Source organism: Tupaia chinensis, unplaced genomic scaffold, assembly GCF_000334495.1.
Source record: "Tupaia chinensis unplaced genomic scaffold, TupChi_1.0 Scaffold000443_1, whole genome shotgun sequence".
In the NCBI taxonomy this organism is placed as follows: domain Eukaryota; kingdom Metazoa; phylum Chordata; class Mammalia; order Scandentia; family Tupaiidae; genus Tupaia; species Tupaia belangeri.
Genome location: NW_006159948.1, coordinates 1947462 through 1963962, shown reverse-complemented (window position 1 = coordinate 1963962; position 16501 = coordinate 1947462). Strand labels below are relative to the sequence as shown.

The following is a 16501-nucleotide window of genomic DNA, read 5'->3' as shown; positions in this document are numbered from 1 at the left end:
CCAAAAGAGACAAGTGAGATTACATCAGACTAAGAAGTTTCTGCATGGCAAAAGACACAGTAATTAGTGTGAATAGACAGCCCTCAGAATGGGAAAATATTTTTGTAAACTATGCATCAGATAAAGGACTGATAACCAGAATTTACAAGGAACTCAAGCAGCTGTTCTGAAAAAAAGGTGATCAATCCTATTAAAAGATGGGAGAATGAGTTGGAAAAACCACTCTCTAAAGATGACATAAGAATAGCTAAAAGGCATATGAAAAAATGCTCAACATCCCTCATTGAAGGGAAAGGCAGATCAAAACAACGAGATACCACCTAACCCCAGTCAGAATGACTAAGAGTAAAACAACAACAACAAAAAAGTGGTGGAAAGGGAACTCTTCTACACTGCTGGTGGGAATGTAAATTGGTCCAGCCACTGTGGAGAACAATTTGGAGAGTCCTCAAAAGTCTACAAGTAGAACTACCATATGATCCAGCAATACCACTACTTGGAATCTATCCAAAGGACAGAAGAATACTTAATCCAAAAAGTACTTGCACGTTGATATTTATTGTGGCACTATTCACAATTGCTAAGTCATGGAAACAACCCAAATGCCCACGAACAGATGAATGGATAGAAAAACTGTGGCACATATACTCTATGCAATACCATTCAGCGATTAAAAAAAAAAACCTGGCTTTTGACAGGAAGTGGATGAATATAGAAGATTTACTGCTGAGTGAAGCAAGCCAGGTTATGAAGGAGAGGTATTGTATGTCCCCATTTAGTATATACTGAGTGTCTGCACTCTTTGACTGAAACTGATTCACTAAATGATAGAGAAACACACTATATAGATGTACATACCAGTCATAGTGTGTGTGAAAGAAGAGGGTCTGAGAAAGGACATGGAGAAGAAAAATAGGAAGGCAAAGTATTAATGGCACAAAGAAATATGATATTATCTGTTAAAGATATTTTGTATTTTTATGAACTGTACTAGGGAGAAATGTTCACCTGTTGAAATAACCATTTTGTAAGCCAAATAATAATGTGATTGAATGTATAAAAGAAAACGAAATTAAATAGACAAATAAATAAAGAAATATAGAGATGCAGAAATGGAAAACCCCAATGAGGTCTTCAAACCACTGTCTTCTCTTAGTCTTAGGAAGCACAGATTATGGGCATTAATGCATTCAGCATACACGGGAATGTTCCAAGATGTAAGTTCATGACCTTCATATCTGGGTCCTATCACAGATCTGCTACACCACAGTCTGACTTTTTCATAATTTCTGTACTTCAAATTTATTATGGCTTGCTTTACTATACAAAAGATTATCTATCTTGGAGAATGTTTCTGTGCACCTGAGAAGAATATGTATTCTGAGGACCTTGGGTAGAATGTTCTATAAACATCAAGTATGTTAAACTTCATATAGTCGATAAGTTTTCCTATTCCCTTGCTGAACACTGCTTGTTTTTCATACTTACTATTGAGAAAAGATAGTTAAAGTTTCTAATGTAATTGTGCATTTGATTATTTCTTTTTATTCTAGCAGGATTTTTTTACCTTTACTCATGACAAGGCACGTACACATACAAGTGAGAAGACACCATGATTCTCTTTCTCCAGTCTTCCAGTCCATTGGATCTTGGGTACTTGCACATCTGCCAGGCTTCTCTCAGGTCAACCAGGCAGGAAATTCAAAACCCTATCATCATGAGGAATATAGTTTCTCCTTAGCACTGCATCACTGCTGGGCCATTGAGCCAGACCAAATTTTTTGGATTTTTTTGCTTTATGTTTTTTGAACTCTCTTGATAGATTTTTATTGCTTCTCATTGAAATGACTATTTTATAATTGTGTTATATCCTTTCTAAACCCTTGTAAGTTTACTTCTCCTGTGTTTAATTTGTCTGATATTAAGGCAGTATTTCCTACTTTCGTTTGATATCGTTTTCATGATATCACTTTGTCTCTTGTTTACTCTGTCTTTTTGTCCTTTCTCTAACATAAAAGTAAATGTCATATGCATTACAGAAACATACTTTCAGACTCCCTTACTTAATATAACTTTTTGCTTACCACAATTAGGTGGCTTTTAAAGAACTTATAAGGAAAAAAAATCTAGTTTATTTACTCTAATACTTACAATTTTCAGTTACTTTTTGTTTATTTAAGTTACAAGTTTCCCTTTATTATTTTCTTTCTTTGGCCTGAAAAAATCCTTTACTACTTCTTGTAGAAAAGCTTCTCTCAATACAAATTCCAAGGGCTGAGGGCTGATGCCATTGCCGGTGATTAAAGGAGCTGTATTTCACATGTCAACTATGGCTGTATCTCACAGTCAAGGTGGCTTGAAAAATACACTGGACAAATATGCAAGAGTGCCCCAAATTCTCACCAGATAGGGAAGTGGAGGGGAAGGGATTGAAGCATGACTATGTCCCATTGGGGAATTCTTCCCCCCTCTCTCACAATTTCTTTCTTTCCCTGGCAAGCCCATATACCCTGTGGCAGAAAACAAAACAAAAACAAAGATATATACTGAATATATGTGTGTAAAGTCTATTTCTTTTTTCTTTTTCTTTTTCTTTCTTTTTTCTCCCGTAAGAGTAAGAGACAGAGAAAAACAAGCACCCACAACAGGTTCTCAAGCCATGAACCCAACCCTTGACCTTCTCATCCAACAAGGAGCATAGGTCATGTGCCCACATTTACAGGTTAACCAAACCCATGATCTTCCATATTGACCCACATTGTTTGAATAGCATGTCACTGTTGCACTACCAAGCCACGATAATACACAAATGAATGTCAAGATGGTTATAACTGATTGAATAAATTTATTAGGAAAACAGAAAAAAAGCTCCTGAAAGAAAGTTAAAAGACAAAATTTGTGACAGACACATCTTGAGAAGAGATCATACAATTCTTCACGGGATAAATTTACACTCTCCCATTTTTCATGAATTAAGTCCCAAAAAAGGCAAAGTTTGAGATACGAGATCCAGAGGCACTGGAAGATAAGTCTTCAGAAAAATTACATTAAAAAACTAAGATGTGAGATCATTATCACCAAAATGTGAGGCTGAGAATATACATGGCTCAGAATTTTTGAATGCCAATGTCACAGATATAGAAGGTAAGAGTCTCTCATAGAGTCTTCAATAGTAGTAGCCACAGCCAGAGCCACAACCATAGCCACAGCCATAGCCACAGCCCAGTCTGCGGAAGCCACAGCCATAGCCATAGCCTAGACCTCCATAGCCACAGCCATAGCCACAGCCCAGGCCTCCATAGCCACAACCATAGCCACAGCCCAGACCTCTATAGCCACAGCCATAGCCATAGCCCAGGCCTCCATAGCCACAGCATCCATAGCCACGGCCACCATAGTAGTTTCCGTAGTAGCAGCCACACATGGTGTTGGTTGTTGAGGTTTTCTTTGGGTAGAGAAGGAGTGGAGGTGAATCGAGTCTGGACAATCCTCCCTGTAGAGGGCCTTTTATATGTATTCAGTGTGGGTGTGACCCAGCATCTTTGTCATACTTTTGGCTAATTTTATGACTAATCTGATAAATTTGTGGTTTTTCAACTAGAAGATAAAGCCTCATAGGCATCAAGGAAGCTTACTTTGTTTAGTCTCTCAATTTGGATTCCCCTTATGTGATTGAGGACTTGAATAAATCACATTTACACAAAAAGATCTCATTCACACTAATATAATCCTGCCTTCAAAGTAGACTTCTGTTTTAATATCATAAGATCATCTTTTATATTAGGAAAAAACATGGCTATTGGTAAAAGTCTTTGATTTTGGCTGTAACAAATATTTTTCTGTGTTTAACATTTTATTAGAAAAAACAAACAATACTCATGTGTTTTTTTTCTTTTTATCTAAATTAAGAGGATATTTATGGAGAGTTAGTATCTGTTCTATACTGAAACCATAATGTATTTTAATACACACAGTGTTATCAATAATTCAACTAATTAAAAATTCTAGAAACCATATCAGAGCAAAATTAATTCTTGTTTCTTACTTACACCAGTGAATCAAATTTAATTTACATTCAACCAAAATTGATGAACAAATTTTAGTTATTTTCTTGATCCACAAAAAAATTAATAAATAACTAAGTCAATAAAATGAAAGGATATTTTATATTTTATACATATATTTATTATTATTATTATTTTTTTTAGGTTTTTGCCATAGGGCACATGTGCTTGCTGGAGAGAGACACACACACAGAGAGAGGAAAAGTAAGAAATCACTCCCTCCCCCCCCAAGGGGTATAGTCATGCCACAATCTTGTCTCCTCTATTTCCTCTCAGGATTTTGGGCCCACATGAACACAATTTCCAAAGCACCAGGTCTGGGACTTGAGGAATAACTGGCCATGTGGGAGTCCAGCACCTTAACCATGATGCCACCTGCTGACCCCCTATATTCTTTTTTTAATGTATCTGAAAACAATTCTAGACCTACAGAAATTTGTCAGAGTATTATAGAAAATTTCCATATACCGAGGCTGGCAGGTGGTGTGGTGGTTAGGAGCACTGGACTCCCACATGGCAAACCGTGGTTCAAGTCTCAGACCTAATGGTTAGACTTCTCACTTTCCTTTTCTCTCTCTCTCTCTCTGTCTCTCTATGGTCAAATTAAAAGATTATAATAACAAACAGAATTAAATAAATAAATAATTCTTGAAAAAAAAAAAGCTTCCATATACCAATAACTCAACCTTTCCTAATGTTTTTCTATTTTATTTTATTTTAATTTCTTGGAGAGATTTTTGCTATAGGGCATGTGTACTCGCCAGAAAGACAGAGATAGACAGAAAGTAAGAAATCACGCCCTCCCACCCCCAGGGCATGGCCACACCGCAATCCCTTCTCCTCCATTCTCCTCTTGGGATCTTGGGTACGCATGTACATGCGCCCAGCGTGAGTTTAAGCCACTGGATCCAGGACTCAAACCATGGTCTACTACACCGGAGTCCAGCAACATAGTCATTATGCCAACTGTTGGTCCCAACTTTCCCTAATGTTAATATCTTTTATAACCATAATTCATTATTGGATCAAATAAATTAACTTTATATAATGCTCTTAACTAAGCTTTTACCTTATAACATTTTTCTATTAATACTCTCCTCTGCTTCAGGTTCCAATTCACTTTGCATTTGGTTGTTGTATCTTATTAGCCTCTTCCAATTAGTAATAGTTCCTCAGTCTTTCCTTGACTCTTAAGACCTTGACAGCTTTAAAGAGTTTAGTATTTGGGGCCAGCCATACAGCCCACAAATTCAGGGAATCAGATTACACATAAATGACCATGGCCCTAGTCCCAGCCCCAGAGGCTTAAAAGCCTCACTGGACACCTATGCAAGCATGCCCAGAAATCTGGCACAATTAACAAGTGGAGGAGAAGGGATTGTGGTATACCACGTAATTGTAGCATACCTGCTCCATTGTGGGAGGTTGTTCTCTCTCTCTCTCTGTCTTTCTCTGGTGCATGTGCTCCCCTCCAGAAATAAAAAATTAAAAAAGAAAGCATTCAGTACTTCACAGTGTATTTTCCAATTTGAATTCATCTGAAGTTTTCCTATAACTAGGTTAAGGTTATCAGAAGAGATATGACTATTGCAGTGCATCAAATTGGGGAGTATGTGATGTCAATCAATATTTTATAACTTTCAAGTTTCTCTTTTTTTCCCCCCAATAGACTAAGTCTTCTACTTCCTATTTGTCCAGGATAATTGAGGTTGAATATCAAGGTCTCTGACATGGTTTTGGACCACAAATAAATTATAAATGCATATACTATATATGTATAAACAAAATTAATAATACTACTTCACAAAAATATGATAATATCTTTTATTATACAACATTTTAAAAGTGAAATTTGCTACCATATCTTCTCATACACAAACTTAGCAGACATTCTTATCCCTTTGAAACCTCACTTTTTTTTTTTTCTTTTGAGAGGTTCTTGCCATAGAGTGTGTGGTCTCACCAGAAAGAAAGACAGAGACATTCAGGGAGAATGTGAGAGATCACTCCCTAGGGGGATGGCCATGCCACAATTCATTTTCCATTATCCTCCTGGGATCTCAGGCACACATGCATACACACATATACACACACACACACATACACACACACATGGCATGAGTTTTAAGCCACAGGGTCCAGGACTTGAACTGCAGTCAGTCATGTGTAACAGCTACACTATCTGCTGGTTCCTGAAACCTCACTTTTATTCATAAGGTTACACATATGCAGATAGTAAGGAGAATATTAAGTAAAACTAGAATTTTTCTAAAGATGAAATCTGTATAGGTTAAATAATCTCGTGGTGGCTGGTAATGCAGTTTATTTTAAATTTGGCATCTTGAATAAGTAAGTCATAAAAGTAAGGGAAGAATCTCTCACTAAAGACATATGATTTCATTTCAGGCACCTGACATACAGCAAAGTTGCTTTGGATATATTGGTTATGAGGAAGATTGCAGTTGGCTTTAATGCCAATTAGTTTGGAATGTGAATCCTACAGTGCCTGTGGTTTGCCCCACATACCACTCAGTGGTATATAAGGCCCTGTGTGGATTATAAGCTTAACACTCTTGAATCTGAACCTGCTATACAACTGAACCTTCTTTCCTGACACCATGTGCTGCTGCAACAACTACTATAGTGGACTAGGCTATGGCTACGGAGGCCTGGGCTGTGGTTATGGCTGGGGGCTCTGGCTGTGGTTATGGCTGTGGCTATGGCTGTGGCTATGGTGGCTATGGCTGTGGCTATGGTGGCTATGGTGGTTATGGATATTCTTGTTACCGCCCATGCTGCTATGGAAGATATTGGTCTTCTGGCTTTTTCTGAGAAGTTCGAGATTGCCAAACCTCTTATGCCATGTTCTTATGAGGCACTGCGTTTTCTTCCTGCATTATTTATAGCAATGATATCATAGTCTGTTCAAACAATGACAATTGAATCTTAGCCTGTAGTGTTACATCAGATCACTTCAATCAATTATCTGAAAATTATTTTTTCTTTTCTTTTTTTTTTTGAGAGATTTTTGCTATAATGCATGTGTGCTAGCCAGAGAGGCAGAGAGACGGTGAGAAAGAAATTGAAAAAATCACCCTTCAGGAGGGATTTCCACACTACAATCCCTTCTCCATTCTTCTCTCAGAATCATGGGCATGCACACACATGTGCCAGGCATCGGTTTTAAGCCACCAGGTTCAGGACTTGAACCATGGTCCACTATGTGGGAGTTCAGTGATGTAATCATTATGCCATCTGCTGGCCCACAATTATCTGGAAATTTCAATAATTTAGACAAATAAACAAATAAGAACTTCTGATGTTGCATTACTATTATGTAATTAACTGTAGTTTTAACTACATTTAGAAAAAATCTAAATTAAATTTCATTAAAGGTAATATTGTTGCAAAGCATATATTTGTTTATCTATGGTGATTTTATGTGTGTATGTGTATATGTATGTGTGACCAGGAGTGAAGTGACTGACACATTGATAGTCTATTTCTGATAATGTAGATACCCCAGCAATCTAGTATTGCTAAATTAGGACTAAGTGATATCTATATCCAACCAGTACTTTCATAAAATGTGTTTTCATGAGCAAATCCAATCATTTGCTATGGTTTATTATTTACTTTATCTTATGGAAACCTAGTATTCAATATGTCCAGTTTGACTGATTTCATTGGCAAAAACTTGACCACCTTTCTCATCATTTCGTTCTATTTAGCCTGAATTTTTTTCTTGTTAATTAAAAGTTGAATTTGTGGATCTGGACAACTGTTCCTTCTTTCTATATTGTATATTATGACTGTTTCTTTTTACTTATGGCAAAAATACTCTTGAGCTCATTCTATCCATGGTGGCTACAAAGATAACTGGTCTGATTGTCATTTCCATATGACCACAGAGAGAAAAAACAATTCAAGTTTGTTTCTGTGAACCTTCTCCAACATAAATACTTGCTCGCTTCCAGGTCAAAAATCTTTTATCATTCATAACAAAGCACAGGTTGGGTAGACCAAATTAATGAAAACCTAAGTCTACAACAAAGGTAGGCTGAAAGGTACAGACCAGTCTAAATTTTTCTGACATAAAATATGTACAGCAAAACTGTTCATAATAATTTGCCTGTATTTGATCTATTTATTATAATCAAGTGTTAATGACAGCATCAACAACTACAACATATACAACAACATCTTCTAATATTTTAATGACCAATATTAGCGTGTGAGATTCCTGCAAGTGATAGAAGAGCAATACTAAATTACTTTGTGAATAGTAATTAAAGTATGAGGTTGGCTAAACTCTTCACCAGTCACAAAATACACATTTTTGAAAATATCTAGACAAAAGAAAAATGTAAAATGGTCTCTTTAGCCTGCTTTGATTGAAAATAGTACATAATGCTGTGCAAATCCAAATATCTACACATATTGAAACTGAATTTCTCTTCCATTAAATTAGGGTTTTTTTTAAAAGAATGTGTAAAAAATCAAACTCTAGAGGCAAACTTTAAAATGGTGGAGAGTTTAATGATAAACAATTAGTGGAAGCTGTCCTGCTTCCCCCACTGTCTCACCCCTACCTACACCTGAAACAACTAGCTAAGCCGTAGTTCACCAAGTTTACCGGAGATAAACACAAGGAAAGACAACTAAGAAGAGCCTTTCTGGGTTCAGAACAAATTCTAAGGGCAGGACTCAAAACTATCCCTCTAAAGAATCCAAATTCATCGATTTTTTTCAGCCTTACTGAGATATGATTGACAAATAAAACTTAGATATACTGCATATATGTGATCTGATCACTTAAGATTGATATATGATTACTACAATCAAGCTAATTCATATATTAATCCCCTCACATAGTTATCTTTTTTTTCCTCCCTGTGATGAAGACATTTAAGATCCACTCTTTTAGTAAACTCATAGAAACCGAATGGTGGCTGCCAGAACTGGGGGTAAAGAAAAATAAAAGATGTTCATCAAAGGGTTATAGTTAGTAGAAGTGTATTTTATACTTGAAATTTGCTGATTTCAAATTTAATTGATTAGATTATAAAGTAATTTATGTCAAGGGCATTGTCAAAAATCATAGCACAATCAACTGAAAAATTAGGAAGCTAACAGCTGAGTGTGGTACCACAAAAACCAACTATTTTACTAGACACTACGGAAAAGGAAAATGTAAGGGAGTCCAAATAAAACCACAGGAAGTTGATATCATTTCCTTAGCCCATGCCTTCTTAAGAATGACACTAGAGGTTTTATGCTGGGGAAAATGGGATTTAGTAACATAGTCTAGACAAATTAGTGAACAAACAAGTGAACAACAATGAGCTTTAGAGGTGGAATGGTGAGCATCCAGAATTACTACAAAAACATCTACATGTCTAATTCTTTGAAAAGAGAGATATACAAGAAACAGGAAAATGTGATTCTTATATTGAGGGAAAAAATTTAGGCAGCAGAAACTTCCTCTAAGATGGCCCAGATGTCACACTTGGTAGAAAAATACTTCTAAGCAGCTAGTATAATTATGTTCAAAGTACTAAGAAAGCCCTGCTTAAAGAAGCAAATGGAGGAAGCATGTCTCATCAAAGGGAAAACATTAATCAAAACATTGAAGTTATTTTTTTAAAAAGGACAAATAGCAATTACAGAAGTTATATTTAGAATGAGAATTTTACTATATGGGCAGCCTCAAGAATTGATGTGAATGGACTGAAGATAAATGAATGATCATAAAGATAGAACAATAGAGATTTCGCAATATGAGTAACAGAGAGAGAAAGAGAGAAGTGTAAGAAAATTAACAGAGCACTAGGGAAATGTAGAAAAGTATTAAGAACATCAGTGAATACACAATCAAGTGCCAGAAGGAAAAATGAGAAAGTGGGGAGCAGAAATATTTAAAAATATAATGGTTGAAAGCTCAGCAAATTTAATGCCATTATTAATATACACATTCAAGGAGTTCAATTAATTCCAAGCAGTATAACTTCAAAGGAATATACACTTAAACGCATCATAACAAAATAAAGACAAGAAGAACTTTCAAAATTACCAGGAGAAAAATGTTTATCATAACAGGCTGAATCACACAGAAGAAAGAATTCTGAGCATGAAGACAGAGCTCTTATAATAATCTTGTCCTGCAAAAAAGTAGGAAAAAGAATTTAAAATAAGAAAAGGAAGGACCAGCAGATGATGTGATGGTTACATCACCAGAATCCCACTCAGTCAACTGCAGTTCAAGTCCCAGACCCAGTGACTTAAACTAATGCTGGGCGCATCTGCGTGCATGCCCAGAATCCTAAGAGAATAGAGGAGAAGGGACTGTGACATGGCAATCAGGGGATGATTTCTCACTTTCTGTCCCTCTTTCTCTCCGGTGAGTGCACACACCCTATAGCAAAAATCTCTCTAAAAAAGTTAAAAATAATGTTTATATTACCTATGGGACACCAATAAATAATTATTTGTATTATGAATAAATATTTGTATTATGAGAGGTCCAAAGTAAAAGACATGTAGAAAAATGCAAGTACATGGAAATTAAACAACATAATTCCAGATGACTAATGAGTCAATAAAATTAAGAAAAAATAAATACTATTTTCTTAAAACCAAGAATAACAGGGACCAGCAGTTAGCGTAATGGCTATGTCGCTGGACTCCCATGTAGTCGACAGCGGTTCGGGTCCCGGACCCAGTGGCTTAAAACTCACACCAGGCGCGTGTGCGTGTGTGCCCAAGATCCCCAGAGGAGAATGGAGGAGAAGGGATTGTGGCATGGCCATCCCCCCTGGGGGATGATTTCTCGCTTTCTATCTTTCTGTCTCTCTCTGTCTCTCTGGCGAGCACACGTGCCCTATAGCGAAAAACCTCTCCAAAAAAAAAAAAAAGATTTTCAAATTGAAAAATGTAGTACATTGGATAAACAAAATAAAGGTTAAAAGAACATATGATCATTTAAATTGATGCAGAAAAAGCATTTGATAAAACATTATTTTACTATGTACACAAGGTATACAAGGCACATATCTCACATAATGAAGGTCATGTATAATACACATATAGAAAAAACATCATACAGAATAGGAAACTATTGAAAGCTTTTCCTCGAAGTACTAGAACAAATCAAGGATGTCGATATCCCTCAATCCTATTTAACATAGTACCAGAAGTCTTACTCCATGTAATTGAGCAAGAGGAAGAAATTAGGACCATTCAAACTGGAAAAAAGAGAGGCAAATTATATCTTTTTGCAGAAAATGTGGCTATAAGACAGCCTAAAAACTCAATAAAAACCTCTTAGAATAGACAAATGAATCCATTAAAGTTTCAGAGAACAAAATCCACATGGAGAAATACATAGTGTTTTTGTACACTAATAGCAAACTAGCAGAAAAAGAAATCAAGAAACCTATTTAAAATATTTTAAAAACATAAATACCAAGGAATAAATTTAACCAAGGAGGTGAAAAAATTCTATGATGAAAACTATAAAACACTGATGAAAGAAATGGAAAACATTAAAAAAAATCATGTATTTATTTTTTTAGGTTTTTATAGTTTGTCTTGTAGAGGCCTTTCATCTCTTTGGTTAGGTTTATTACTAGGTTGTTTTGTTTTGTTGGCTATTATAAATGGGATTCCTTTCCTCAGACTGTTCCATGTTGAAGTATAAAAACACTATATATTTTTGTATATCAATTTTGTACCCTGCCACTTTATTGAATATATTTATCTCTTTTAAGAGGGTTTTTTTTGTTCATTGTTTCAGATTTTCTATTTTTAATCATGCTGTCTGTGAACAGGGACAGTTTTACTTCTTTTTCTATTTGAATATACTGTTTTACTTCCATGTCTGTGTTGGCTAGGACTTCCAGCACTGTGGTAAAAAGGAGTGGAGAAAGTGGGCAGCCTTGTCTTGTCCCAGTTTTTAGTTAGAAAGCTTTAAGCTTTTCCCCCTTAAGTATGATATTAGTTACGGGTTTGTCAACTATTATGCTGAGGAAAATACTTTCTATAGCTATTTTGCTGAAAGTTTTCATCATGAAGTATGCTGTATATTATTAAATGCTTTCTCTGCATCAATTGATATGACTTAGCTTTTCTTCTGTTAATACAATGTATTACATATATTGTGTTGCATATGTTAAACCATCCTTGCATCCCTGGGATAAAACCTACTTGGTCATGGAATATATTCTTTTTAATGTGCTATTACATTGGATTTGCTAGTATCTTGTAGCAGATTTTTGCGTATGTGTTCCTCAGGGATATTAGTCCATAGTTACCTATTTTATGTCTTAGTCTGCTTTTGGTATTAAGGTTATGGAGGCTTCATAGAATAAGATTGGAAGGGCTCCTTCCTTTTGATCTTTAGAAATATTTTGCAGAGAATTGGGATTTACTCTTCTATGTAGTGAAGTAGAATTCTGAAGTGAAGCCATTGGGACTTGATCACTTCCCTTTGGAAAAATATTTATTATTGATTCACTCTCATTCCTTATTATTGGTCTGTTCAGGCCTTCTATTTCTTCCTGGTTTAACCTAAGTAAATTGTATGTGTCCAGAAATTTGTCCATCTCATGTAGGTTTTTCTGTTTGTAAGTGTATAGTGACTCATAGTATTCTCTCGTGACCTTTTGTATTCCTATTATATCTGTTATAATAGTGTTTATTTCATTTCTGATTTTATTTATCTGGTTTCTCTGTTTTTGTTGATTAGTCTAGGAAATAATTTGTGAATTTTTTAAAGAATTATTTTATTTAAATTTATTTATTATTTACTCATTTGTTTATTTCAATTTGACTAGAGAAGGACAAAGTAAGAGAGAGAGAGAGAGAGTGAGAAAGCAAGCCTCCAGGTCCAGGACTCGAACCACGGTCAGCCATGTGGGAATCCAGCACCCTCAACCACCCTGCCAATTGCCGGCCCCAATGATTTGTCAATTTTATCTTCTGAAAAAAAAAAAAAGACTTTTTATTTCATTAATTTTTTATGTAGTTCTTTTTAAAAATAGTTATTTATTTTATTTTATGTATCATTATTATTTTTATTTTACTAAAGGGCACACATGCTCGCCAGAGAGAGACAGGAATAGAGAAAGCGAAAGAAAGTGAGAAAGCAAGCAGTCAGGTCCGAGACTCAAACCCCAGTCAGTCATGTGGGAATTCAGTGCCATAACCACTATACCACCTAGCCCCTTATATAGTTCTTTTATTTTCTATTTTATTTATTTCTGCTCTAATCTTCATTATTTCTTTTCTTCTGATATTTTTGGAGCTTTTGTTTTTTGCTTCAAGGTTTTTGCTCTAGGGCACATGTGCTCACCAGAAAGAGACAGAGAGGGACAGTGAGATGAAAAGTGAGAAATCATTTCCACCAAGGATGGGCACGCTGCAATCCCTTTTCTTCCATTCTCCTCTAGGGATTTTGTGCATACACACATACATGCAGGGTGTGATTCTTAAGCCACCAAGTCTGGGACTTGAACTGCAGTTGGCCATGTCTAGCGCCTTAGGAAGTCTAGCACCTTAACCACTACAGCAGCTGCTGGCCCCATTGTCGATTTTGCATTTTCTTAAGAAGAGTCATTTGATTATTTGTCACCTTTCTATTTTTTCTTGTGAGCACTAATTACTATATATTTTTTTCTTATGGCTGCTTTTGCTGTGTCACAGGATCGTGGAAAGTCTTATTCCTTTTCATCGTTAGTTTCAATAAATCTTTGGTTTTCGGTTTTAATTTCTTCAATAGATTTGAAGTTTTTCAGGAGTGGATTACTTAGTTTCCATGTTTTTGTGTATTTTCAATGGCTTTTTTCTGTTGCTGATTTCAGGTTTAATTCGTTGTGATCAGAAAAGGTGCTGCCATAGCCTGTCTGTTCCCTCACATCTAGCAGCCTTTTTTTTTTTTTTCATATTTGGATACCCCGTGTTGAGTGTGTAAATATGCATAATTATTATATCTTCTTGGTGAATTAATCCTTTGGTGCTAGATAGTGTCCTTCTTTGCCTCTTTTTACAGCTTTTGTCTTGAAGTCTTTTTTGTCGTACATCAGTATTACTACTCTAGCCTATTTTTTTTTCATTTGCACGAAAAGACTTTTTCCAGCCCTTTGCTTTCAGCCTGTGTGTGTCTTAGTCAGTGGTGTTTCTTGTAAGCAGCATATAGAAGCCTCCTTTATTTTATACATTCAGCCTACCTGTTTTTTAATTGAAGAATTTAATTCATTAGCATTCAACATTACTATCAATATTTGTGGACTTATCCCTGCCATTTTGTTAGTCATTTTAAATGTTTTGTGTTCTATTATTTCTACTTTTCTCTTTTTCATTTTCATAAGTAATAGTTCCTGAAATTTTTCTTAAAGAGCTGGTCTACTGTTGATAAATTCTTTCAGATTTTGCCTATCTGGGAATGATTCTATTTCTCCTTCCCATTTGGTGGACAACCTTGACCTGTTAAGTAATACTGGCTAAATTTTTTTTTCAGAGTTTTAAGTATGTTTTCCCATTTTTTTCATTGCTTTCATTGTTTCAGTTGAGCAGACTGAGGTAGTCTGATGGGGTAAACAGCATAATTAACTTGATGTTTTCTCTTGCCATTTAAAAAATATCAGGTCATCAGGAAAGTCATGATGCATTTTTGCATAGAAAAACCTAGAAAAATATGTCATGATTTTCTCAGTGACCTAATATTTCTGCCTCTGATTTTAGCTATTTGGCTATGCTGTGCCTTATAGAGGCTTTTCGTATGTTGAAGCTATTTGTTGTTCTTTGTATTTCCTGGATCTGGATGTCTGTATTTCTCTCTAGATTTGCAAAGCTTTCAGATAGTATTTCATAAAAGACATTTTCTGTGCTTTAACCTATCTCTTCACCTTCTGTAATACCCTTTATGCAGATATTTGACCACTTAATGGTATCTAGAATTTCCAGTATGTTATCCTCATTATTTTACTATTATTTTATTCATTCTTTGTGGTTGCTTGAACTAAATCAAAGGTTTTGTTTTCAAGGTGAGAGATTCTTCTGCATGGTATAATCTGCTATGAATACTTTCAGGGGGGATTTGAATTTCCTATATTATGTGTCTCCAGAAATTCTGTTTGATTTCTTTTTTAGAGTGTTTATCTCATCATGGAATTCCTCCTTCATGTCATGAGTGATTTTCTTACCTCTTGCCATTAATTGTTCATTTTCTCTTGCATCTCATTGAACTTGGTTATGATGACTATTTTAAATTCCTTTCTGACATATCTGTGATTTATTGTGTTTAACCATTGTTGATGAGGAGTTACTGTGTGCCTTGGAAGAGAGACATTTTCTTTTTTTCTCACATTTATTGTATCTTTATATTGACTTTAGGCATTTGGTGAGGTAGTCATGTCTTCTTTGGGGAATAGGTTTTGTAATGCTTGCAGGCCCTAGGTGTGTCCTTAGCAAAGTGATTGAGGAAGGACTAAGGAATAGCTGCATCTTCCAGATCAGAGTGTGGCTTGCATAGCTTTTGCATGAGACAGAAGAGCTCATTGTGGATGGCACCAGTTGGGACAGGTAATCATTCTTTTAAGCTTTAGTCTGATAGGAGAATGGATGCAAACCTGTCTTGCCTGCCAGACAGGGCATAGTGTCCAAATTTCTCAGTTGCTCTTGTTTTAGGGGTGCTCTCTTTTGCATTCTCTGCTTCCTTCAGGGCTGTGAAGACTCTACCCACTAGTCGCTTGTGGGTTTGCACCTTTGTGTAGCCGTCTTGCCAGTTTCAGGTGGGTGTGAGGTGAGAGGTCTGATTTGTTTCTCCCTAAAGCTGCTTGTCTTGTGCTTCCTTGTGATATATGCTGCCTCTGTGCCAGCTTCCATGTTCTGCAGATGAGAAAGCTGGAACCAATCATGGGAACTTGGGGCTCAGAGTTTTAGAAGAGTGTTTCTCTTGTTTTTCTTCTCCGGGTATGTGGTTGAAGACAGGAGTGTCCTCCAGAGCTTTACCAGCTTCACACAATTGACTCCTCTCTACATTTGCAGGTAAAAAGCATGCAAACTACAAGTTGCCACAGACTCCTTCCTGCCCCCTGATGGTCCCACCTAACTCCTCTGTGGGGTCTGCTCACAGGCACTGACCATGGCCTAGGCACCTGCAGACTACTGAGGCAGCAGCCGTTGGCTCTCTCCTCAGTTAGTAGCGTATTTACCCTAACCTGTCTGGTCCTGATCAGGCCTGGGGATGAGTTGGGTAGGCTGAACCAGGGAGGTAAAGTACATGGTAATAACATGGTTACAGCAGGCAGTATCAGCAGACAGCACAAATGGTACTGGCATATGGATATGCCATGATGGGCATGGATAGATAGTGTATAGATAGGTGGTGGCTAGTGAGAACATGAGCCAATGAGGGACTGTTTTTTTTTTTTTTCTTT

At 36.2% G+C, this 16501-nt stretch overlaps 1 protein-coding gene and 1 pseudogene across 1 annotated transcript; one reads left to right on the top strand and one right to left on the bottom strand.

The window, feature by feature from the left end:
• Positions 1–3166: 3166 nt before the first annotated feature.
• Positions 3167–3424, bottom strand: LOC106735569 (keratin-associated protein 6-1-like). The gene has a single exon (XM_014590425.1). It carries the CDS (start codon positions 3422–3424, stop codon positions 3167–3169), a length of 258 nt encoding a protein of 85 aa, XP_014445911.1.
• A 3258-nt stretch (positions 3425–6682) lies between these two features.
• LOC102469041 (keratin-associated protein 20-2-like) lies at positions 6683–6896 on the top strand (annotated as a pseudogene).
• The last annotated feature ends 9605 nt before the right edge of the window (positions 6897–16501 follow it).

What these genes read in the sequence shown, in the direction of transcription:
- LOC106735569 (XM_014590425.1), bottom strand. Translation starts at nt 3,424, where the DNA reads ATGTGTGGCTGCTACTACGGAAACTACTATGGTGGCCGTGGCTATGGA.